Below are 26832 nucleotides of genomic sequence, written 5' to 3'. Positions count from 1 at the left end.
ACATCACTGCTCTCCTGATATATAAGGGATATACTACAGGAGTGACATCACTGCTCTCCATATATATAAGGGCTATACTATAGGAGTGACATCACTTCTCCCCAGATATATAAGGGATATACTATAGGCGTGACATCACTGCTCTCCAGATTTATAAGGGATATACTATAGGAGTGACATCACTACTCTCCAGAAATATAAGGGATATACTATAGGAGTGACATCACTGCTCTCCTGATATATAAGGGCTATACTATAGGAGTGACATCACTGCTCTCCTGATATATAAAGGATATATTAGAAAAGTGACATCACTGACTTCAAGATATTTAAGGAATATAATAGAGGAGTGACGTCACGATTTCCCAGATATGAGGGTTTTCTACCGTGATGACGTCACTACTCTCTAGATATCACGGACGTGATTGCCATCGTTACGACATTATTTTCCGTCACATCCACTTTCTCGGTAACTCCTGTCTTCTGGGAAGTTCCGCACGAGCCCCGCCTCCTACGTCAAACGTCGCTGTCACTACGCCCCGCCCTTAGTAACCGGGAAGCCACCTAGCAACCAGCGCCGCTGCGGCTGGATACACCGCTTTCACACTGCGCGTCGCTGGGAGATGACGTCAGCCGTCCGCCGGCTCAGCACAAGCATGTGTCCCTCCCTCCAGTCTGGGCGGCCTGGCTTCCGGTTTCCGGCCTGTATCGCAGGGGCTGCTGTAGCGGAGGAGGGAGAGGATGGTCCTAATCAAGGAATTGTGAGTGCGGGCCGGGGGGCTGTAGAATGGCTGGTTGGGGGTCGTCAGTGGTGTGGGGGTGTCTGAGGGGGAGGAGCTGCTGTCAGGAGGGGCCTGGGGGAGCTGTCAGAGACGGGAGGGGCCCCTAGTGGCCCTTACTTCCCCTGCTAGGTCTCCACCTGTTCTACAGTGCCAGGCAGGTCACAGCCTGCTGGTGCTTGTAGTTCTCCCCAGTTGTCACCTGTGCCCCTCTGCTGTTCATAGACTTGCTGCAGATCTGCACCATATGGTGGCTAAAGAGGGATAATTGCGCGGTTGGTGGCGTGTGCCCGCTGTATACGGGGATGGAGACGCCATCTGTTGCGTCCGGTGATGATTACTTGGAGCAAATTGCGCGGTTGTAATGTCATGTGACGCCATCCGCGGCCCCCGCTGACTTTGTGCTGTCTTTGTCTTGCAGCCGCGTCTGCCTGCCCATCTCTGTGGAGGAGGTAAGTGTGCCTCGCTGATGGCGAACCTGAGGCTCCGCCTCCTGCGCTTCCGTAACCCGCGGTGTTCTCTCTCCAGTATCAGGTGGGGCAGCTGTTCTCGGTGGCGGAGGCGAGTAAGGACAACACGGGCGGAGGAGAAGGCATAGAAGTCCTGAAGAACGAGCCGTACGAGCGGGAGGGAGAGAAGGGGCAGTACACCCACAAGATCTACCACCTACAGAGGTGAGCCGCCATCTTTATCGCCTCCGCGCGGATGTCCTCATAACGCCATCCCTCCATAACAACCGCCGCATCTGATTGGCTGTACAGATCCTTCCATGTCTGTATTTTTAAAGACGGCGCAATCGCTGCCAGAATTTAAAGGGCCGGTCGCTTCGTCTGTGAAGAACGCCTCCTCCTCGTAGAACGAGGCTTTCTGTAAGGCGACGTTCACAGGAGCGAAATTCGCAGTAGCGAAATCCAACGTGAAACCGCAGCAGAAATCCTGCCGTTCAAAGGGGCTTTCCAGGCAGCACCGAGGGCCGGGAGCTGAAGCAGTGCGCCACCCCTGTGTAGTGGCCAGCACTTGTAACTGCAGGTGTAGCTCTCATTGAAATCTACAGAAACTGCAGGTTGGCGTCTCACTGACTTCAGTGAGGGCTGCGCTTGTGATTACGAGCGTCGGCCGCTGCACGGGGGACAGAGCAGCGCTTCCCCTCTGGGGGGCGCTGACCTCATAGCCCCTTTAATGCAGCTTTTTTCCACAAGTGTGTATTAGTGGCAGTCGTTGATCTACACGCGGATTTCCCAATATGGATTCCATAGGACGTGACGCTTCTCTTATTTTCCGTGACGTGGACTAATAACCTCATCGCACGGACTGCAGCGCAGACTTCCGTCAGTTAACACTACACTTTGTGATGGGGACTTCATGCGGAACCCAGGTGAACATCAGCGTAGGGCCCCATCACACGGAAGTAGCGAGCCGCCGCAGTGGAGGATGGTGGAGTGTTTCTCATTGTTTTCAATGGAAACCCTCACATCGCATTCGCGATTCTTTGACATCCGTGACGGGAGTTCGCGCTGATCGCAGCTGTTCACCTTTAAATGCCGCTATTCTGGTAGCGGCTTTTAAATGGCCCAGTCAGCAATCGGAGGTACCGAATGATGGGTGATGGGAGCATGGGCGGCTGTCGGGGGTTTCATGGCTGCCATGTATTTCTGCGCATTAAGATGTGCCTGTGGCATGGCCTAATAGAAAGCTTGCTGTTACCATAAGTGATCAAATGATCACAAGTTCACTTCCCCTATGGGAGCAAAATAAATTAAAATAAGTAAAAAAAACAAAAAACAAAACCTTTTTATGTTATAAACAATAAGCGATATTAGCTTTTAGAAATAAAGTTTCCCATATTTATAGTAAAACCTGAAAACAAAAAAACCTAAAGCCTATTTGGTGCCGCAGCGTCTGTGAAACTATCAACACTATGAATTATTTATCCCCGCATGTCCTCAGACTAAAAAATCCAGAAACGCCAGAATTGCACTTTTTTTTTGTGGTAACTCTGTTTCCAAGAAAAAAATGGAATTAAAAGCGATCAAAAGACAGATGTGCTCAAAAACTGACGATAGAAACAGGAATTTCACTTCACTGAGGCATTTAAAAAAAAAGTTTTTCAGTACATTACATGGTACAGTGAATGAGGAGGAAAAACCTAAAAAATGATCTCGTCAAGGGTTAAATCCAAAGGCTAAGGGTTTGTTACAATGTATCCAGTCTACTGCTAGTTTGTTACAATGTATCAGTCTGGAGTCCAGAGAATTGGCTGGACTAGATAGATACCCATTGTAACAAACCCTCAGCTGTGACAAGTAATAGTGAAGTCCACGCTGCTGTTGTGGTTTAATGACGCGGTCGCTTTGGATTTCTGATGTGGATTAGCTCTGTTTTTCGATGGGCAAAATCGATTCAGTGTCAAAAACTGACGTCGCTCCTTTTTAAAATTTATTTATATATATTTTTTATGCTGAGGTTCAAATGGATGGAACATATTTTGATGCGGGTTTGATGCACAAAATCTGCTGTGTGAAGCCAGTCTAAGGTTAAGGCCCCCTGTCCACAGGCACACACTGATTCTACATGGGGAATCCCGCACGGAATCCGTCCGTGCTGGAGACCCTGCGTATCTGTCCGTGTCGTTAAAGTTCTGTACTGCAGATGTGAAGCCCCGGCCGGCGCGGACGCACATGCGCAGTACAGATTTTTTACTTCTTTTCTTTTTAATCTCCCCTTACCACAGAATGGGCAGGCCGTCTGCAGTATCAGCTGCGGATCGGACAGCTTGGAAGTCAATAGAAGCAGTCCGTGCGGGAACCACAGTAAAATGGCGCATGGTGCGGAACGCCCGCTCCGGACTCCGCAGCAAAAATCCGCCCGTGCACATGAGGCCTACGACTGGTTTTAATCTCTGGGCATAAACAGATTGTGTCCAGTTACGGCCAGCAAGCAGAGGTCTTGAGAATGGCGAGGGCTGGTCGACGTCGGTGTGGTTATCAATGAGTGAGTGCAGGGCAATGGAAACCCTGAATGTATCACCGCAGTATTTGTGAGGCCTCAGGCACACGGGCGGATCTCTGCTGCTGAATCCGGAGTGGGCGACCGCCTCCGCAACGATGACCCTCCATAGCAGGTTCTGGGGAAATGATTCTTCATGCACACAAGTGCAGACCAATTGCGGTTTCGGCTCGTGGATGAAAATCACAGCATGCTCCATTTTACTGCAGTTCCCGCACGGACGGCTTCCATTGAAGTCTATAGAAGCCGGGCGGGCTGCGGATTCCGTGGGAAGACCAGGAGATTTAAAAAAAAAATCTGTCCTGCGCATGTCTGACGGCGAGCCGTGCGGACCATCCGCAGTACAGGGAAAGAAAGATGTGGAGTACGCGCACACGCCGCTGCCGGCAGGGGCGGATTCTGCTGCGGGCTCCTGCATGAGGAATCCGACACATCGATGGACATGAGGCCTCAGAGATACCTTGTAAAGACGGAGAAGAAGCCGCCATGACGGATGTAAATATGGTGTCCAGATGCACCAATGATGAGTAGCAGCCGGCCACTAACGCCATATTTAGAACTGTCATGGGGGCTTCTCTGTGCCGATCCTTCGCATACTGCCCTTGTGTGCGGTTGTTTACGTCTCCCTGGCGATCCGTTATTAACCGAGGAAATGCGTTCGGCCAGGAGATTAGGGATTAGCGCGGTACGGACAGCTTCCTGCATGCCATCGCCATTTTCCAGGTTGGTCTGTAGCGTAAGGGGCGGAGTCCGTGCCCCTGTGGTTCTTAAAGGGTTTGTCTGCTTGACTTACAACTTGCCGCCTTTAGTGCTTCCTGTGCTAAAATCAGAATAGGAGATGCACGTACCTGTTCCCTGCCGCCGGGATCCAGCGCTGCAGCCTTGCTGTGGTCCCAGTGTTTGTTATGACGGATGATGTCACAGGAAATTAGGTGATCGCTGCAGCTAATCCGAAGCTGCATTGTCACCTCTCATTCCCCTGGGACCAGCGTACCTTGATGCCAGGAGTTTGGGTACGTGACGCTGCTGCTTCTGATTGGTTGCAGCGGTGACCTAAATTTCCTGATACGGTGTCAGACCTCTAGAAATCCTCCCTCCCGTTCTGTACTAGCAGTGGACGCTCGTGCCCTGTGAATGCAGCCGTACAGAACAGCTTAACATACCGTGATTTCCTCACTGAAGACTGGCCCTTTAAATATGGCGCTCATCATGTTATCACCCTGACCTAGTAATATCTATCTTGTCTTGCAGTAAGGTCCCCAGTTTTGTGAAGATGGTGGCCCCCGAGGGATCGCTTGTGTTTCATGAGAAAGCCTGGAACGCGTATCCGTACTGCCGCACCAGTGAGTGTTGGTTCTCTGCTCGGATACACTGAGCCTTATGATAGTGTCTTAATAGGCTGTAATAATCATATAATGTCTCTCTCTCTCTCCCCCCCCCCCCCCCCCCCTCCCGCCGCTCTCCTGGAACATCAGTCGTCACTGTGAGTATATACATTATATCAATGCGTCTGCTCTGTATGATTGTAGGTGGATTCTATGTCCTCTTGTGTGGTCTTCCTCCTCCTGGGCAGAGACTGCCCATGAGGAGGTGGTGGCGACTGCCCATGAGGAGGTGGTGGCGACTGCCCATGAGGAGGTGGTGGCGACTGCCCATGAGGAGGTGGTGGCGACTGCCCATGTGGAGGTGGTGGCGACTGCCCATGTGGAGGTGGTGGCGACTGCCCATGTGGAGGTGGTGGCGACTGCCCATGTGGAGGTGGTGGCGACTGCCCATGTGGAGGTGGTGGCGACTGCCCATGTGGAGGTGGTGGCGACTGCCCATGTGGAGGTGGTGGCGACTGCCCATGTGGAGGTGGTGGCGGCGACTGCCCCCAAAGTGGAAGATCCTGCCATGAGGCCATTGAGACTGCCCCCAAAGTGGAAGATCCTACCCATAAGGTGGCTGAGACCGCGAACACAGCAACCACCCATGAGAAAAAAAAAAGATTGCCTTCTTGTGGATGGCTTCCATCTCTTCATGCAATGTCTTTCTCCTCCTGGGTGTAGACTGGAGACCGCCCATGGGGAGCAAGTCACTGCACATAAGGAGTCAGATTGCCCACAAAGAGCAAGACACTCCGCCTTAGTGGACGGTCTATTCCTTCTTGTGGCTGGTTTCCATCTCGTTGTGTGCAATGTCTTTCTCCTCCTGGGCGTAGACTGGGGATCGCCCACAAGGAGCAAGACACTCCTTCCTTATTGGTGGTCTCTTCCTCCTTATGGGTGGTCTCTTCCTGTAAGCTCAGTTTATGCTCCAACCTCTTCCGCCGTTACTTTGAGTCATACCCTTGTTGGCCATTTTGGCTGTCATAGGGCTGCTTTGGTATGGAGACTCTTCAGATTTTGGACTTCGTTACTTCCTGTCTGACGATTGTGAATTTCCTTCCAGAACGAGTACATGAAAGACGACTTCTTCATCAAAATCGAGACTTGGCATAAACCGGATTTTGGAAACCTCGAAAATGTGAGTCTTGCTGCCCCTCCGTGTATGTACCCTAATGTGTCTTTCAGCTCTGAAATGCGCCAGCCTATGGACCAGACGCCGGTTGGTGATTCACAAACATTTCTGTCTCCCGCAGGTCCACGGACTGGATGCGGAGACCTGGAAGGATGTGGAGGTCATACCTATTGACATTGCAGACCGCTCCGAGATCTCAGAAGACGTGAGTACGTTAGCAAGTGCCAAAGCGTCCGCCTGAAACTGGACTGCGTCTATACCCAAGTCTGCTTGTGTCTCCACAGGACTACAAACCAGAAGAAGATCCTGCAACCTACAGGTCGGAGAAGACGGGGAGAGGACCCTTAAATAAAGACTGGATGGTAAGGTTCTTCTACTTTATTAAAGGGGCAGTTCACTACATAAAACCGCTCCCATCTTGATCCTGGGAACCCTGCTCTATTATCTTATGCCTTACATTCACTTTATTCTGGCTCCTCCCACTATTCCCTAATCCTGGCTCATGAATAGAATGCTAGAACTGCAGTGAAGACTGACACAGGCAGAACAACAGAGAATCTGCATCAATATCTGTTCTATGCTATTCAAGGTCTGTAGAGAGCTGATCAGCTTCTTCATGTTTGGTTGTAGAAAGAAGTGTTGAACAACCCCTCATGCCCTCATATGTGTGCCTACAAGTTGGTCACGGTCAAGTTCCGGTGGTGGGGTCTTCAGGGCAGAATGGAGAAATTTATCCACAAGGTAAGATCTCCTCTGCCGCATTGCATTGTGAGAGATGTAGTGTTCCCTACATCAGAGGACAGTGCATGGCATGGCAGAGACTGTAATAGCCTGAGAGCTAGCAGGACAGCAGCAGAAGCTTGGCTGCAGCTTTGGATGTGACAAGAGTGTAAGACTTATTCATTTGTTTTGTCGTAGCAAGAGAAACGCCTCTTCACAAACTTTCACCGCCAGCTCTTCTGCTCGTTGGACCGGTGGGTGGACCTGAACATGGACGATATCCGTCGAATGGAAGACGAGACACAGAGAGAACTTGACGAGGTGAGGGCCCGAGGAATATCTCTGGTTGGAAGCACAAGCGCCTCTTATTTCTGGGCCTGATGCATCTTCTTATCTCTCACCAGATGAGGCAGAAAGGAACAGTCCGAGGAATGTCTGCCAAAGATGAATAAAGTCCTGGGGGTCCACGGATTGAACAGGTAATGAAGGGTTAAATCTGGTCTGTAGTGCAGTTCTGCTTGTGACCACAGGGCAGCAGCACATGGTGCTCGATCTATAGATCTGTGAATGTCGCCATCTACAGGCAAAGCTGCTAATTGCATCTGTGGTTAATCCTAGATCCCTCTGTCATGGAGTCTGGACCATCTTCCTCCTCATTGGCTGATCTGCACAGGGGGCGTGTCTGAGTTGTGATGAATGGAGAGGAAGAGCTGCTGATCCCTCCCCCGAGGATTCCTCCCTGCCCATTCCTTGACTCTTTGGCCTCATGTTTTTTGCCTCTTGCCTGCCCGGCTATCCATGGAGTTGTCAGGCTGTTAACCTTTTCACTGCCACTAGACTACATTGCCCCGAATAACAGTCCAGTTAACCCTTAAACAGACATTGAGAGGTGGAGACTATCCCTCTATGCCGTTAACAGTACCTAGAAATCATCAGCGCTACAAAGAGTTGTAATATGCAGGGAGGCCGCACAGAGATTTATTATAAGGCTACCGGTGCTTCTAAATCACTGTTGTCCAGCAGTGGAGCGGTTAATACCCTACAGTCCAGCAGCACAGGGGTTAATAGGATGCACTACTATCCACAAGTGATCTTTACTCATGGACTGTTCCACTTTAGGGGGGGTGGGGGGTGCAGGGTTCAGTCTTTTCTGCTGTTGTCCAGTAGAGGAGAGGCCAATGACGCAGTACTTCTCGCTGTAGGGTCCAGAAGTGGTGATATACGGTTTATAGAGAAGGGACCAGGAGGGATGTTCACGGGGGCCGTGGGCGGGGCTGTTATCATGCCTACTGTCGGGGGGAGGGGCTTTAGTAACTTTTTTTTTTTTTTTTTTTCTAAGGTATCATGTGAAATAAAAAAAACAAAACATAAATAAAATCCTGGAGTTTGTCCGCGGTCGTCTCTTATTGGTCGTGACCTCTGTGTAAATGATTCGGCTTAGGCGTTGGTCTCGGTTATAGGGGTCATCTTGCAGAGGTGGATGGGGCGAGAGAGCGGACGAGAGTGCCTCCGATTATTCTTAATGACAAGGTGGATCGGTAGAAGGAGTGCAGCCGGAGACAGAGCCAGAAATGTGATGTAGATCTACAACAAAATCGGATAAGAGGTTATGGAAATGCTATGGCCATTGAATACTGTCTATACAGAATCTACTTCAGAGCTGAAATCTTCCACTAGTTCCTGCTTGTTCAGTGTCTGCATAGGGCTTGCTTTAGGGTTTTGCATTACACCCGGGCTCCGACCAGTCATCTGATTTAAGAAAAATTTATCCTACCCTTGGGTGTCTGATTGTTGGCTTGCTGACTGTTTCCAAGAACAACCAGCAGAATTGTGAGTTCAGCTCTGAATGTGACTTGATTTTAGCAAAGTGCTTCAATATTTTTGTAGATTTATGGAGATACCAACTTGTCCCTCTTGATGAAAGGTTGGTGATTGTCATACAAGGAATGAGACAGACTCTTACCCAGAACAAGTCCCGCTGCAGGGACCCCGTGAGCAGCAGGAAGATCGGATGTTGAACAAGGGACAGGATTGAAGAGATGAATGTGTTGATTCCCAGCAGAGCTCCAAAATGGTTGCGGGGGAACCTGTGCAACAGAACAGACATTGGTCAAGTATCATCTCTCCTTAAGGAGAGCACCTAGAAGGTGAGTGAGGGGACTTATAAGGCCGTGCATGCTCCTCTGGGAAATAGGCAATACCTCCGCAGCGCCACCTATTGGACGGCAGGATTCCTTCAAATCAATGTCTGACCCTTTTACAGGTCTTTATAACAATGATTGGGAATTTTTAGAACCGACTTTATGACACCCATTCCTTGTCCGGTCATTGCTGTAGTGTGGTCTGACCTGTGCATTATACTCACATGCAGCGATAAAGGGTGGAAGTGACTAAAAACATGGATGTTCTCATAACCACATGGAGGACGAAGCTGACAACCTCGAGGACAAAGAGAAAAGGGAACAAGTCAAGTGGAGGAATGACATATTCTTTGTGCTGCTGTTACTTTAAGTGCCACTTATTATTCAGGTGTAGCACCAGTCACAGCCTGCAGGGGGCAGTGTGTATGGAACTGATATAGCACCCTCTAGTGGCTATGAAATGGCACTGCAGCCCAACCTGAGACCCAGATTACCTGAATGTGCAGGGAAGGTATAAGGCAACATATTCCGAAGCAAATGGCGACCAAACTCCTGAGGGTGTAGATGGCGGACAGTCTCTTAATGCTGCATGCACTTCTGTGGGAAGTCCTGCAAGACACCATCACATAATGAAGCAACAGTCCTATACGGAGGAGATGATAGTGTTTTACCTCACGCCCTGACAGCAGCACCAGGGCTAAGGGATAACAGATTAACGTTAGACATCATGGCTTATATCAGACAATTAGGGAGGACCTTGCTTTGGTCTGGCCGCTCTTTATTGGTTTTTCTAGGATCTGGTAATGAAGTAAGATGGAGATCAGCGGAGCAGCAAACAGGCCGAGGATCTGCAGACCCCCGAATACTGACGAGTAGAGATCTAGGAAGACAAGACACCATTAGATGGAGCATTTTCCCCCATTGCCTGCATAATAATAAAGTGGACAACTCAAGGACTTGTACTCACTGGGACTATGATAGAACTGATGGATCTCACCTGCCTGATGCCGAAGATCTGCCTGGCTCTGAAGGTGTAAGTTGACCGAGGAGACGTAGAAGTAGATCCAGGTGAGCAGCGTGGAGTCAGACAGCAGGTGGAGGATGAACGTGGGGCTGATGAGACTTTCCAAAAGAGGCGATGGGGCAAGAACTGAAAGAAACAGAAGGAAAGTCAGCGGAACGTTTTATGTTGGTGCCTGATATGTTACAAAGTAAATGAACCCAAAAAGAGGCAGGAACTGTGCATCAGATGCCCATCTCCTCCCAGTAGGCCCCATATTTGAGTCAGGACAGGTTGGCCAAGATCAGATAACACTATGATAGAGCTGGTTGTGAGGGAAGCTCTTGGCTGAGCCTGGTCCTGGCCTGAAGGTGGTGGCTAGTGAATGACAATGACTGTTACCATCTGGCCGCTTGAAGCTCAGAGTCCTCCTCTTGCTCAGTATTCTCTCTCGGTCTCTTAGCGATCGCTGGAACTTTAGTTTCAGCGACTTCTGGCACCACTTGTCCTCCTGCAACAGCTTCTTCTTGTTCAAGGCCTCGTAGCAATTCAGCCGCAGATTGACGCTGAGGGAATACAAGAGGCTTGTTGTGACCTGGATCCCCACCTGTACAGCCAAAATGACAACTATCTGTTCTTTTCTATACAACTCTCCACATCTACTACTGAGACAACTTGTGGAAGAGCTACGGCAGCGGGATTGGGCCGAGTACACATCAGCGTCAAGTCTGCCCACCTGTATATGTTCTCCTCTTTCTTCTCACTTGGGTTTAGGCTCCAGCAGAAAGTACTGTTCAGGAACATGAGACAGGACATGGCCCCATATCCTAACATGACGGGTACAATGGGGACCCAAGAAAAATAAATGACCTGCATGAAGACAGAAAGGAAGTGAAATACTGTCATAATGGTAACCTCACATATCCCTACCACTATACATACCACTGGGGCTTTAGCGACTGAGTGCTATACTAACTGAATGGCTCCCATACAGTAGCACATTGGATCTCCTTTGAGCTTCAGATCTCCAATAATCAGGTATTGGAGGGATGCGGGTATAACAAGAACACCTTCCCCACACCATTACTACACCTCTACCAGCCTGAAAGGAAGGGGTCATCGATTCATGCTGCTTGTGGCAAATTCTGGCTCCCATCAGCACAGAAATCTGGACCCCTCTGTCCAGGTGATATTTTTCTGCTGCTCAGTGATACAGTTTTTGCCCCCTGGAATCTCGCTTTTAAATAAAAAGTGGTCGTTTGCTGTTATATCACATCCAGGGTAAGGAACGGCAAATTGTGCGGTCAGACATGTCAGTTGGAGCACCAGTATTGTATTCGGCTGCTCTTGACAGTGCAGTTCCTGTTGGTCAGAACGATTCCTGACATCCTCCTCTGACCCCTTTCAGTAAAGAGTTGTTTCCATCCACAGGGTCTCCTTTCATTGCATACATTGCCTTGATCCCACCATTCTCTGTATACGTTCCACTCTGTTACACAAGAAAACCCCACGCGGGTGGAAGTAAAATCCCGTTCCTGGGTAGTCTAGCACCGACGACCCAGCCTCGTCGGAATCCCTCAGATTGCTGGATTTTCCCATCTAAGGTGGAATCACAATGAAACTGATCCATGGTAAACTTGTCACCTCATTTTATGCTGCACTCCGGGGTCATGGGGAGAATTTCTATACAGGGAGGTGCCAAAAAGGACTAATAAAGGGGCAGTCAGTGTATACCACTTGATCACTGAGGAATAAACTATATAGTACTGGTCAAAAAGGACTGAGGGGTAACCATACTTGGAGGATAAACTAACCTTGTAAGGGCCGCCGTGCCCAGCAATAATGATAGTTATGGCAGTTTCATGCAGGCAATCGCCATTTTGCCTTGGGACAATTGCAGCAGAATCTCGTCTTTGTTCCTGCAGTTTTTGAGCGTTAGCCATGCTTTTTCTTGAGGATAATCTGCATCGCTGCCGCCCGCGATAAAACTGTACGATTGTTATCGCAAAAGTCAATGGGATTTACTAATGTTAAAAATGCATCACACGATAATTGTAAGTCTTGTGCATTGCGATGAGAAAAAAAGAGGCTTCATAGGGAAACATGGGCAATTAAAAAAAATCGCACATCGCAGGTTGGGTGTGCCACGATTTTTTTTCTCTTGCGAGAGAAAAATACATCACTAATGTAAAGAAAACCATTGAAAATCATCGATTTCATAATTCAGCTTTTTACTCACTCTTGCATCATGTGAAAATAGCGTGATTTCATCACCCGTCTGAAGGCGGCCTTAATACGTCTTACCTTAAAAATGGTGAAGACTGTCGCTGAGGCAGAGAAACCCGCAATCACCAGAGCGGAGAAAACAGATCCAACGTTATCCAAAATTTGTGGGAGCTGAAAGAGATGCGAGATAGATAAGTAATGTCAGGTAGTTGTGTCCCCTGTGTCATACATGATAAGAGGAGGTACAGCAGCTCATTATACAGTATACATATAATACAGCGGCTCGGTGCTATATTGTGTTATGAAACGGCCTGCTGTCAGTGCAGGACTTGAGGTCAGGGTTCTTGGGTGTGATCAGGGATCTGTTGTATAAACGCTCCAGGTATGTTTGTAGGTGACACATTAGAAGTCACAAACCATTCACATAAAGAACATAATAAATCGGTCACTGATAAGATGATCTATAGCCGTTATTTAGATAGATCTTATCCTTACCATGAGAGAAGAGAAGAGGACGCAGCATCCCCCGAGCCCCTGCGCTATCAAGGCAAATGGCAAAAACAGGGACAAGTCTGGAAGGCGAAGAATATCACAGGTATAATAATACTATAATACTGCCCCTATGTACAAGAATATAGCTACTATAATACTGCCCCCTATGTACAAGAATATAACTACTATAATACTGCCCCCTATATACAAGAATATAACTACTATAATACTGCCTCCTATGTACAAGAATATAACTACTATAATACTGCCCCCTATGTACAAGAATATAACTACTATAATACTGCTCCTATGTACAAGAATATAACTACTATAATACTGCCCCCTATGTACAAGAATATAACTACTATAATACTGCCTCCTATATACAAGAATATAACCACTATAATACTGCTCCTATGTACAAGAATATAACTACTATAATACTGCTCCCTATGTACAAGAAAATAACTACTATAATACTGCTCCTATGTACAAGAATATATCTACTATAATACTGCCCTTATGTACAACAATATAACTACTATAATACTGCCGCCTATGTATAAGAATATAACTACTATAATACTGCCCCCTATGTACAAGAATATAACTACTATAATACTGCCCCCTATGTACAAGAATATAACTACTATAATACTGCTATGTACAAGAATATAACTACTATAATACTGCCCCCTATGTACAAGAATATAACTACTATAATACTGCCCCCTATGTACAAGAATATAACTACTATAATACTGCCCCCTATGTACAAGAATATAACTACTATAATACTGCTATGTACAAGAATATAACTACTATAATACTGCCCCCTATATACAAGAATATAACTACTATAATACTGCCCCCTATGTACAAGAATATACCGTATATACCGGCGTATAAGACGACTTTTGAACCCCGAAAAATCTGCTCTGCAGTCGGGGGTCGTCTTATGCGCCGGTAATACAAAAAAAAAAAAAGTGTAAAAAAAAAAAATTTTATTACTCACCTCCCCCGGCGTCCTGTCGCGCTCCGGCAGGCTGTCGCTCGCTCCGGCAGGCTGTCGCTCGCTCCGGCAGGCTGTCGCTCGCTCCTCGTCCCCGCCGCAGCATAGCTTTCTGAATGCGGGGCTTGAAATCCCCGCTTCCAGAAAGCTAATACACACGCCGGCAGCAATGACAGCATTGAATGGCTGTGATTGGCTAAAGCACACGTGGCTTCAGCCAATCACACTATTCAATGACATCATTGAATGGCTGTGATTGGCTGAAGGCGCACGTGTTAGCAATCACACCCATTCAATGATGTCATTGAATAGTGTGATTGGCTGAAGCCACGTGTGCTTTAGCCAATCACAGCCATTCAATGATGTCATGGCTGCCGGCGTGTGTATTAGCTTTCTGGAAGCGGGGATTTCAAGCCCCACATTCAGAAAGCTATGCTGCGGCGGGGACGAGGAGCGAGCGACAGCCTGCCGGAGCGAGCGACATCCTGCCGGAGCGCGACAGGACGCCGGGGGAGGTGAGTAATAAAATTTTTTTTTTTTTCTCCACTGAATACCGGCGTATAAGGTGACAGTTGGGGGGTCGTCTTATACGCCTCGTCGCCTTATACGCCGGTATATACGGTAACTACTATAATACTGCCCCCTATGTACAAGAGTATAACTACTATAATACTGCCTCCTATGTACAAGAATATATCTACTATAATACTGCCCTTATGTACAACAATATAACTACTATAATACTGCCCCCTATGTACAAGAGTATAACTACTATAATACTGCCTCCTATGTACAAGAATATATCTACTATAATACTGCCCTTATGTACAAGAGTATAACTACTATAATACTGCCTCCTATGTACAAGAATATATCTATTATAATACTGCCCTTATGTACAACAATATAACTACTATAATACTGCCCCATATGTATAAGAATATAACTACTATAATACTGCCCCCTATGTACAAGAATATAACTACTATAATACTGCCCCCTATGTACAAGAATATAACTACTATAATACTGCCCCCTATGTACAAGAATATAACTACTATAATACTGCCCCCTATGTACAAGAATATAACTACTATAATACTGCTATGTACAAGAATATAACTACTATAATACTGCCCCCTATGTACAAGAATATAACTACTGTAATACTGCCTCCTATATACAAGGATATAACTACTATAATACTGCCCCCTATGTACAAGAGTATAACTACTATAATACTGCCTCCTATATACAAGGATATAACTACTATAATACTGCCTCCTATGTACAAGAATATAACTACTATAATACTGCCCCCTATGTACAAGAATATAACTACCATAATACTGCCCCCTATGTACAAGAATATAACTACCATAATACTGCCCCCTGTGTACAAGAATATAACTTCTATAATACTGCCCCCTATGTACAAGAATATAACTACCATAATACTGCCCCCTATGTACAAGAATATAACTACCATAATACTGCCCCCTATGTACAAGAATATAACTACCATAATACTGCCTCCTATGTACAAGAATATAACTACTATAATACTGCCCTATGTACAAGAATATAACCACTATAATACTGCCCCCTATGTACAAGAATATGACTGCTATAATACTGCCCCCTATGTACAAGAATATAACTACTATAATACTGCCCCTATGTACAAGAATATAACTACTATAATACTGCCCCCTATGTACAAGAATATAACTACTATAATACTGCCCCCTATGTACAAGAATATAACTACTATAATACTGCCCCCTATGTACAAGAATATGACTACTATAATACTGCCTCCTATGTACAAGAATATGACTGCTATAATACTGCCCCCTATGTACAAGAATATGACTGCTATAATACTGCCCCCTATGTACAAGAATATAACTACTATAATACTGCCCCCTATGTACAAGAATATAACTACTATAATACTGCTCCTATGTACAAGAATATAACTACTATAATACTGCCCCCTATGTACAAGAATATAACTACTATAATACTGCCTCCTATGTACAAGAATATAACTACTATAATACTGCCCCCTATGTACAAGAATATAACTACTATAATACTGCTCCTATGTACAAGAATATAACTACCATAATACTGCCCCCTATGTACAAGAATATAACTACCATAATACTGCCCCCTATGTACAAGAATATAACTACCATAATACTGCTCCTATGTACAAGAATATAACTACTATAATACTGCTCCTATGTACAAGAATATAACTACTATAATACTGCCCCCTATGTACAAGAATATAACTACTATAATACTGCCTCCTATGTACAAGAATATAACTACTATAATACTGCCCCCTATGTACAAGAATATAACTACTATAATACTGCTCCTATGTACAAGAATATAACTACCATAATACTGCCCCCTATGTACAAGAATATAACTACCATAATACTGCCCCCTATGTACAAGAATATAACTACCATAATACTGCCCCCTATGTACAAGAATATAACTACCATAATACTGCCCCCTATGTACAAGAATATAACTACCATAATACTGCCTCCTATGTACAAGAATATAACTACTATAATACTGCCCTATGTACAAGAATATAACCGCTATAATACTGCCCCCTATGTACAAGAATATGACTGCTATAATACTGCCCCCTATGTACAAGAATATGACTGCTATAATACTGCCCCCTATGTACAAGAATATAACTACTATAATACTGCCCCTATGTACAAGAATATAACTACTATAATAATGCCCCCTATGTACAAGAATATAACTACTATAATACTGCCCCCTATGTACAAGAATATAACTACTATAATACTGCCCCCTATGTACAAGAATATAACTACTATAATACTGCCCCCTATGTACAAGAATATAACTACTATAATACTGCCCCCTATGTACAAGAATATAACTACTATAATACTGCCTCCTATGTACAAGAATATGACTACTATAATACTGCCCCCTATGTACAAGAATATGACTGCTATAATACTGTCCCCTATGTACAAGAATATAACTACTATAATACTGCCCCCTATGTACAAGAATATAACTACTATAATACTGCTCCTATGTACAAGAATATAACTACTATAATACCGCCCCCTATGTACAAGAATATAACTACTATAATACCGCCCCCTATGTACAAGAATATAACTACTATAATACTGCCCTATGTACAAGAATATAACCACTATAATACTGCCCCCTATGTACAAGAATATGACTGCTATAATACTGCCCCCTATGTACAAGAATATAACTACTATAATACTGCCCCTATGTACAAGAATATAACTACTATAATACTGCCCCCTATGTACAAGAATATAACTACTATAATACTGCCCCCTATGTACAAGAATATAACTACTATAATACTGCCTCCTATGTACAAGAATATGACTGCTATAATACTGCCCCCTATGTACAAGAATATGACTGCTATAATACTGCCCCCTATGTACAAGAATATAACTACTATAATACTGCCCCCTATGTACAAGAATATAACTACTATAATACTGCCCCCTATGTACAAGAATATAACTACTATAATACTGCCCCTATGTACAAGAATATAACTACTATAATACTGCCCCCTATGTACAAGAATATAACTACTATAATACTGCCCCCTATGTACAAGAATATAACTACTATAATACTGCCTCCTATGTACAAGAATATGACTACTATAATACTGCCCCCTATGTACAAGAATATGACTGCTATAATACTGCCCTTTATGTACAAGAATATAACTACTATAATACTGCCCCCTATGTACAAGAATATAACTACTATAATACCGCCCCCTATGTACAAGAATATAACTACTATAATACTGCCCTATGTACAAGAATATAACCACTATAATACTGCCCCCTATGTACAAGAATATGACTGCTATAATACTGCCCCTATGTACAAGAATATAACTACTATAATACTGCCCCCTATGTACAAGAATATAACTACTATAATACTGCCCCCTATGTACAAGAATATAACTACTATAATACCGCCCCCTATGTACAAGAATATAACTACTATAATACTGCCCTATGTACAAGAATATAACCACTATAATACTGCCCCCTATGTACAAGAATATAACTACTATAATACTGCCCCTATGTACAAGAATATAACTACTATAATTCTGCCCCCTATGTACAAGAATATAACTACTATAATACTGCCCCCTATGTACAAGAATATAACTACTATAATACTGCCCCCTATGTACAAGAATATAACCAATATAATACTGCCTCCTATGTACAAGAATATGACTACTATAATACTGCCCCCTATGTACAAGAATATGACTGCTATAATACTGCCCCCTATGTACAAGAATATAACTACTATAATACCGCCCCCTATGTACAAGAATATAACTACTATAATACCGCCCCCTATGTACAAGAATATAATTACTATAATACTGCCTCCTATGTACAAGAATATGACTGCTATAATACTGCCCCCTATGTACAAGAATATAACTACTATAATACTGCCCCCTATGTACAAGAATATAACTACTATAATACTGCTCCTATGTACAAGAATATAACTACTATAATACTGCCCCCTATGTACAAGAATATAACTACTATAATACCGCCCCCTATGTACAAGAATATAACTACTATAATACCGCCCCCTATGTACAAGAATATAACTACTATAATACCGCCCCCTATGTACAAGAATATAACTACTATAATACTGCCCCCTATGTACAAGAATATAACTACTATAATACTGCCCCCTATGTACAAGAATATAACTACTATAATACTGCCCCCTATGTACAAGAATATGACTGCTATAAATACCGCTCCCTGTGGATGAGCTTTATACTCACTGTGCGGATTAGTAAGGCAATACGCCAGCATCAGGTAGGAGACGGACAGCAGGGCTCTGTGGTAATACAGGGTGATGAGTGACAGACAGTAGACAATATCTCTGTTATGACAGGTTAGATATACACTGGGTGCATATTGTATATTTCTCACCCTCCAATTTGGCGCAGCGATCTGACGTTCATATATCCTAAGAGCAGCTGTAGGGGAAGAAATGCCCCCCAGACAAAGAACGTTCCCACTGTGAATCCTAAATGGAGGTTTTGCTCCTGAGACGTGCAGGACTGTTGGGGTTCGCTGGTCCTGGACGCCATTATTATCTCCGCCAGGGTGGATACTACCGCTGTATACAGAACCATTAGAGAAAGCAATGAAAGAGACATGTCAGTGGAGTGAGAATACGGGATGTACCACAGCGTCCTGCAGTCATGTGCAATATATATATGGGGCCTTGATATAACAGCCAGTGATGATACGGTGCGGTATAGTGAGGCCGTATATAATAGGTCCATGTTGGAGTCTTATATATAATATGTTGCAGGATATAGCAGGTCCATAGTCATGTGTTACCTCTAGTGTGTTGCTGGATGATGGGGACAGATAAAGTCTACCCGGGGCTCTACACTATATAAGGTTTGTGGGGCCCCACCAATCTGTTTTTAAACTGACACTTACTGCAGTACCAGAACCAAGTCTGTGGGATAGCTAAAATAACACTGCCGATTTTATAACAATGATACGGTACCATCAGTACCAGAACCGAGCTAACTACATGGATATGGTAATAGAACCAATCTCACTAATAGGGTCAATCTTATTGCACAGACACAGTACCAGAATCAAGCTTACTACATAGATACAGTAACAGAGCCAAGCTAAAGTATAGATACCAGAACCAAATTTGCTGCATACATATATATGGTAACAGAACAAAATTTACAACAATATATATATATATATATATGATCAGAACTGAGCTTACTCCATACATATGGTAACAAATCTAAGCTTACAACATATACATAGTATCAGAACTGCAATTACTACATAGATACAACTCATAGATCCAAGATTACTACATAGATACAATAATAGAACTGAGCTTACTACATAGATATGGTGTCAGAATAGACATAGATATAGTACCAGAACCAAGCTTACTACATAGATGTGGAAACAGACTCAGTCTTACTGCATAGATATTTTACCAGACTAAGTTTACCAAATATTTATAGTGACAGAACTAAGCTTAATACATAGATACAATATCACATCTGAGCTTACTACATAGATACGGTACCAGAACAGAGTTACTACATAGATATGGTTCCAGAACCAAGCTTCCTACATAGATACAATAACGCATCCAATCTTACTACATAGTCATGGTACCAGAACAGAGTTTACTAAATATACATGGTTTCAGAACCAAGCTTACTACATAGATACAATAACGCATCCAATCTTACTACATAGTCATGGTACCAGAACAGAGTTTACTAAATGTACATGGTTTCAGAACCAAGCTTACTACATAGATACAATAACAGATCCGAGCTTACTATATAGATTTGGTACCAGAACAGAGTTTACTACATAGATATGGTTCCAGAACCAAGCTTACTACATTGATACAATAACAGATCTGAGCTTACTGCATAGATACAGTAACAGAACTGAGCTTACTAAATAGATATGGTACCAGAACCGAGCTTACTACAGCCGTCATCTACTGACTGTGAGAGGTAGAGACTACTCTCTTAATGTACTAGCGTTGGGCTCTGTATCTAATGGGAACCAGTGCAGGGGAAGGGGTGTAGGAACATGAGAAGATATACCACAGAGTCAGAGAGGACGTGGCTACAGATGGTCCTGCTGATAAGAGGACTTCACAGTCCCTCTTGTAAAGCTGGACCACTAGGCAGTTTGGGGGGGCCAAGAGCCCACCTATATTGTAATCCACCACTGTGGATGGTATATGCCCCAGAGGTTTAAGAACCTTATTACACCTCTACTCACCCACACTTGGAGGATGTCCAGCTCCGGCGGCGCTATTATTACTACTTGCAGCTTCTGTCCGCTCCATTTCTGGGAGACACAATAAGGAAGGGTTTATGTGACATTAAAGAGAAAGAGAGCGGAGAATGGAGGACAAGGAGACTCCACCTGATACTGACCTGCGTGACAGTCCTGAGACAGCACCCCCATATCCAACAGGATGGGATTCAGGGAATTCCAGCCAAGAAGACATCCCGAAAATAACAGAGTTTCCACCAGGGCCGAGCTCAGCAACCACAGCCTCATGAGCCGCCCCATGTTACAGCAGGCAGCGATGATAGGAAATGTGCAGGCAGGATATAATAGGTCTCCTCCGGCGCGTTCTTATATGCAGTGTGTTGTGGGATTGCTGGTGGTCTATTGCAGGCAGGATATAATAGGTCTCCTCTGGCACGTTCTTATATGCAGTATGTTGCAGGATTGCTGGTGGTCTATTGCAGGCAGGATATAATAGGTCTCCTCTGGCGCGTTCTTATATGCAGTATGTTGCAGGATTGCTGGTGGTCTATTGCAGGCAGGATATAATAGGTCTCCTCTGGCGCGTTCTTATATGCAGTATGTTGCAGGATTGCTGTCCATTGTAGGCAGTATATAGTAGATCTCCTGTGATGCCTTATTGCTTGCGGTCTATTACAAGGGGCACAGATTGGGTCTCCTCTGAGTGCTGTGCACAGACTGGCGTGTGCCCGGCATTGTGCATTGTACGTGCAGAGGTGACATAACCCTTGTTGACAGGTAACACAGATGCAATCCTGGCCCACAACTAATGATGGCTGCCTACCAAGACGTGCCGGAGTGTGTACAATACAGGAGCAGCATAAACAGACACAAACAGCCATAAAATTACCTGTCTGTAGGCTCAATATCAGAGCAAGGTGGAAGCAGACATTGCTGAGTCCCTGGAGCTGGTCCCCAGGGCTGAGACCTTCCAAAGTGGAGACCAATGGTCCACCAGACTCCATCATTACGGCAGCCTTCCCCTACATGGGACTTCCTGCATCACCCCTTCCAGGGCATGGCAAAAGGGGTTTCCAAAGTCCTGCAGTCCACCATGTATTTCAGTGAGAGGAAAAGTTTCAGAGTTTTTAAGAGCCCTCAGTTTTGTGAATTTCCCACCTACACTGAAACCACTAACTGCGCTCTTTATTAGAGACCCCCATCTAGTAGCGGGTTCTAGCATGGGCCTGCTGGAGGGTTTATGCAACCTTCTCTGCCTCACGCTAACTGTGGACGGTGGTTGTGAGCATAACGCTGCCTTCTCATGGTTCCATAAAGTTTGTCATAGGAGCAAGTGGACTGTTGTATTATGTGGTCCAGGCCTATCCTGAGCCCCTCCCATTTGTCCCCTACTTGGGAAATCTGTGCGCCAAGGTCTTTACCAGAGCTCATCTGCTGGCATATTACCCCAACCTTCTGGGGTCACTGAACCCAGACTGAGCCAGGAGTCTAATAAAGGGCCAGTGGTCTAGTAAAGGGTTGGGGGGTCTGATAAAGGGGCCAAAACTCTGATAAAGGGCCAGGCAATCTAATAAAGGGCCAGGGGTCTGATAAAGGGTCTGAAACTCTGATAAAGGGCTAGGCATTCTAATAAAGGGCCTGGGGTCTGAAAGTGTCCGAAACTCTGATAAAGGGCCAGGAAATCTAATAAAGGGCCAGGGGTCTGATAAAGGGTCCGAAACTCTGATAAAGGGCTAGGCACTCTAATAAAGGGCCCGGGGTCTGAAAGTGTCCGAAACTCTGATAATGGGCTAGGCACTCTAATAAAGGGCCCGGGGTCTGAAAGGGTCCGGAACCCTGATAAAGTGCCAGGGACTCTAATAAAGGGCCAGGGGTTTGATAAAGGGTCTGAAACTCTGATAAAGGGCTAGGCACTCTAATAAAGGGCCCGGGGTCTGATATAGGGTCCAAAACTCTGATAAAGTGCCAAGGACCCTAATAAAGGACAGGGAACTCTGAAAAAAGGCTGGGGGCTCTAACAAAGGGCCAGTCCATATAAAAACTTGTTGTGAACCTCAATGGTTACTAAAAACTCTAGTCTGAAGAATCTGAGTCCGATATTACGCTCTTAAACTTGCAATTCTGTGTTTTACTGTACTTACTGCGCGTTCAAAAAAAATCTGCACAGATGCTCACCGCCATGGAAATGGCCAGATGTGTTCTATTCTTGCGCAAAATTCTAAGTGCTCCACTCCCCCTCAAAGAGAACGCACCGAGGACGGGGGCGCAACACCCCAGAAACGCGTCTATTGTATGCTGGATTTATCAACAATAATAAACGCAGAGGGTTCAAGCTTAAGGCCGGCTTCACAAAGGGGCGATCGCGATATCGCTGTAAGAAAACTGCGGCAATTTTGCTCATGAGATGCCTGACCGTCAGCGCTGCTTTCTCGCGCAAAAATATTGCTGCCGCTTGCGTTTCTCTCGTGAGAAAGACGATAGGACTTCCTAATGTTAAAAATGCCTCGCATTAAAATCGCACGTTTGTGCGCAGCGATGTGATAAAACAAAAGCTCCATAGGGAAACATTGAAAAGCACTGGCTTCATAATTCAGCGTTTTTACTCACTCTCACATCGCGCTAAAAACGCGCAATTTTATTACCAGTGTGAAAACGGCCTAATGCTACGTCCTGCCTCTTTAAAAAAGGATTGCGCGCGCTTTTTTCTCTACATTTGCGCTATATGTACGCCCGTGTAAAGCCGGGCTAATCCACCGTGTCTCCTCCATCTTCCTTTATTGGGGAGTCTTCACACAAAACAACTAGTGGAAATTCACGTGTTTAGTGGCAACAAGCAGCTGGCAGGAAGGAGGGCGGATTCCTCGCCGCGGGGGTGGGGGGGGCACCACCAGGGGGTCCACACAAACCCCCGTTATACCTGCACCGTCTCCCTGCAGGCCGGCAGATGCAGTTCTGTTACCGTCATCATCATAGGTTATAATAACCATATACGATATTATATCCCCTAAATCCGGCGCTCCCCTCCACCCCCCAGAATGCCAGAACTACGGTGAAGACTGACACAGAGGGAGAGGGAACGCAGGGCATGCAACACAGTATAATGATGGAGGGTCTGAGGAAAGCTGAGCTGGAGCCTCCATTAGTGTCTGTTATGACATGGCATGGGTGTAACTGGGCGAGGGCAGGGAGATAATGCAGGGTGGGACGCAGAAAAGTAGCCCCCTCAAACAGCATCACACTTATATGAGAGCTGCAAGTGGAGGGAAAATTGTGGCATGCTCCATTTTTGCGCGGATTCTGCGCGGACGGCTATCATTGGAGTCAATGGAAGCCGTCTGTTCCGCGGTCCTTCTGCAACTGACATTGTGGAAAGCTCGCTGGTTCTGTGTCATCGTTAGGCTAGGAGTTAAAAAAAAATATCTGTACTGCGCATATCTGACGGCGAGCCGTGCGGACTAGCCGCAGTACAGGTGAAAATGAAAGTAAGCAGGTACGTGCGGACACCGCTGCTGCCGGGGACGGACTCCGCATGTGGAATCCAGCTCTGCCGTGTGCAGGAGGCCTAAAGGAAAATCTGTTGCCCATAACAACCAATCACTGCGCAGCTTTCATTTCTTATACCGCTGAGGTAACATGAAAGCTGCCCTGTGATTGGTTGTTATATATTATACTGCTGAGGTAAAATGAAAGCTGCGCTGTGATTGGTTGTTATATATTATACTGCTGAGGTAACATGAGAGCTGTGCTGTGATTGGTTGTTATATATTATACTGCTGAGGGAAAATGAAAGCTGCGCTGTGATTGGTTGTTATATATTATACCGCTGAGGTAACATGAAAGCTGTGCTGTGATTGGTTGTTATATATTATACCGCTGAGGTAACATGAAAGCTGTGCTGTGATTGGTTGCTATTTCTTATACCGTCGAGGTAAAATGAAAGCCGCGCTGTGATTGGTTGCCATATATTATACTGCTGAGGTAACATGAAAGCTGCTCTGTGATTGGTTGTTATAAATTATACCGCTAAGGTAACATGAAAGCTGCACTGTGATTGGTTGTTATATATTATACTGCCGAGGTAACATGAAAGCTGCACTGTGATTGGTTGTTATATATTATACTGCCGAGGTAACATGAAAGCTGCATTGTGATTGGTTTCTATTTCTTATACTGCTGAGTTAACATGAAAGCTGCGCTGTGATTGGTTGCTAGGGGCAACAAGGATTTTCCTTGAACGGGGTCATACACATGAGCGATGTTTTCCTGTATGGCACCGCGTTGCCGGGAACGAATTACGGCACATCCTATCTTTATGCGTGATTGTTTTCACTGGGGCCGGCGGCAGCATCGCACCACATAATAGGCGCAAATGCTGCGATGCGAAGTCTGCCACTGAAAACAATGGGAGAAACTCCGCGAAGTGATGCGAGACTGTTTTGACATAAAAGCGCCTCACATCCGCGGGGAATTCTCATGTTGTGGAGCGCGATATGGGGTGTGATATGGGGCGTGATTCACAGCCCCATATCGCACTCGGCCGTGTGAAGTTAACCTTAGGCCTCATTCACGCGAGCGTTTCATCGTCGTCCGAAAATCGTGACCATCTATGGTGTTGGATTCCAATGCATTCCCCCAGATGGCCGATTTTCAGCCGCGTCAAAACATCTTGCCCTATCGTTCGGCCGCGATCAGGGGAGGGAGGGAGTTTCGTAGCGGACAGCGCTGCTAAGACATGTCCGCAGGACCCATTTAAATAACAGGAGCCATGCTGAGCATGTATGTCAGCCGGGGGAATTCAGCTCGCGTACGTCGCACCCGGCCGTGTAAATGGACGAGAAAACGCGAATTTTAGCGCAATGCGGCTGGCCGAAAAGTGCCTCGCCCACGTGAATGAGGCCTTAGGGAAACATTACTTCTCGTATGCTGTGAGCTGCTTAAGAAAACAGCAGGTGACTGGGGACAATAGGTAGGAGAGTGGGAGGGAAAGTAGGTGAGCGAGCCAAGGGGGGGCGGAGCTTAGGACAGGATGTAGAAAGGAGGGAGCGGAAGAAGGGAAGCAGAAGAAGAAAGACACGAGGAGAAGAGGTGATCGGTGAACGGAGAAGACGGCAGTGAAAGAAGATAAAGAAAGATTAGAAGCAGAGCAGCTGAACGAGAGCGGGGAAGAGTCCAGGTGAAGAGGCAAGCAGCACAGCAGAAGTCAAGCGGTCGCAGCATCGGACGTGCAGCGGTGAAGAAGAAAGAAAGGCGATCGGAGGGCTGTGAGTTGGCAAAAGAGCGAGAAGTCCCAAGAGAGATGGAAGATTTGCAGAGGATGATCCGGGAGGCTATCGACCGCGATGGAGCCGGGTGGCTGGAGGAACTCCTAGGCAGCTGCAGGTCGGGATCGGAATCCGGAAGGCGGGGGGAGCCAGCAGTTCAGGAGCCGGCAGCAGGAGAAAAATCAGCGCAAGAGGGGGATGCCGGGCGAGGACGCCCGAAGAGAAGGAAGAACCCTCCCGCGAGGCTCAGCCCGAGCCCCGCGGCAAAGAGGAGCGGCCGGAGGAGCAGCCGAGGCGGCGAGAAGACAGCGGGGACAGTTCGCGCCAAACAGAAAAAGGCGCCAAAGTCAAATCGCGCGGCGGGAGGAGCGCCCGTCGCCGACCAGCGGTCACTGCCGAGTGGCAGTCCGCTGGGAGCGGGATTACAAACGGCGGCATCGTCGGGGTGCCCCGGCCCGAGGGACCAGCGCGTGGCAGGGCGCACGGCAGTGGAGCATAACTCGGGACAGAGTCAGCAAGGAAGGAGAGCGGCGCGCGGCGGTGCCCCGCAGGAGCGCAGGAGAAGACAAGATGGCGGCGCGAGCGTTCAGCAGGCGCAGGTAGGACAGACAGGGACGGGTATGAGAGGTGCAAGGGAACGAGGGGGGGGAGGCAACGAGGTAGCAGGCCACAGCAGGAGCAGAGTAGAGGGGAGGGGGAGGGAGAGTTATAGCACGTCTTCTAGTGTAGTTAGCAGCTTGGATAGCAGGAGAGGCAGCAGG

At 46.0% G+C, this 26832-nt stretch overlaps 2 protein-coding genes across 2 annotated transcripts; one reads left to right on the top strand and one right to left on the bottom strand.

Annotated features, from left to right (window-relative positions):
- Positions 1 to 639: 639 nt before the first annotated feature.
- On the top strand, positions 640 to 8395 carry LOC136577110 (phosphatidylinositol transfer protein beta isoform-like). Its single transcript, XM_066576841.1, has 12 exons — positions 640 to 761; positions 1201 to 1231; positions 1308 to 1453; positions 5037 to 5128; positions 5261 to 5268; positions 6216 to 6290; positions 6406 to 6489; positions 6569 to 6646; positions 6915 to 7025; positions 7203 to 7325; positions 7409 to 7483; positions 7623 to 8395. The coding sequence occupies exons 1-11, from the start codon at positions 742 to 744 to the stop codon at positions 7454 to 7456; spliced, it is 816 nt and encodes a 271-aa protein (XP_066432938.1). The 5' UTR covers positions 640 to 741; the 3' UTR covers positions 7457 to 7483; positions 7623 to 8395.
- LOC136577108 (large neutral amino acids transporter small subunit 4-like) lies at positions 7953 to 21601 on the bottom strand. The gene is made up of 14 exons (XM_066576840.1): positions 20972 to 21601; positions 20814 to 20882; positions 18948 to 19137; positions 18797 to 18852; positions 12867 to 12943; positions 12450 to 12542; positions 10882 to 11015; positions 10548 to 10711; positions 10143 to 10295; positions 9902 to 10025; positions 9640 to 9754; positions 9370 to 9443; positions 8968 to 9091; positions 7953 to 8588 (listed from the first exon to the last, which is right to left on the bottom strand). The coding sequence occupies exons 1-14, from the start codon at positions 21108 to 21110 to the stop codon at positions 8442 to 8444; spliced, it is 1659 nt and encodes a 552-aa protein (XP_066432937.1). The 5' UTR covers positions 21111 to 21601; the 3' UTR covers positions 7953 to 8441.
- Positions 21602 to 26832: the final 5231 nt, after the last annotated feature.

This window comes from Eleutherodactylus coqui, chromosome 8, assembly GCF_035609145.1.
Source record: "Eleutherodactylus coqui strain aEleCoq1 chromosome 8, aEleCoq1.hap1, whole genome shotgun sequence".
Taxonomy (NCBI): domain Eukaryota; kingdom Metazoa; phylum Chordata; class Amphibia; order Anura; family Eleutherodactylidae; genus Eleutherodactylus; species Eleutherodactylus coqui.
Note: the sequence above shows the minus strand (reverse complement) of the source record. Positions and strands in the feature narration are given on the sequence as shown.

Bases quoted from the DNA above. Each gene is read 5' to 3' on its own strand.
- LOC136577110 (XM_066576841.1), top strand. From the start codon at position 742: ATGGTCCTAATCAAGGAATT. The intron at 6,291-6,405 runs GTGAGTCTTGCT...TGTCTCCCGCAG, and splicing joins ATTTTGGAAACCTCGAAAAT to GTCCACGGACTGGATGCGGA. The intron at 6,490-6,568 runs GTGAGTACGTTA...GTGTCTCCACAG, and splicing joins GCTCCGAGATCTCAGAAGAC to GACTACAAACCAGAAGAAGA.
- LOC136577108 (XM_066576840.1), bottom strand. From the start codon at position 21,110: ATGGGGCGGCTCATGAGGCTGTGGTTGCTGAGCTCGGCCCTGGTGGAA. The intron at 12,543-12,866 runs GTAAGGATAAGA...CATCTCTTTCAG, and splicing joins TCCTCTTCTCTTCTCTCATG to CTCCCACAAATTTTGGATAA. The intron at 9,444-9,639 runs GTAATCTGGGTC...TTTGTCCTCGAG, and splicing joins TACCTTCCCTGCACATTCAG to GTTGTCAGCTTCGTCCTCCA.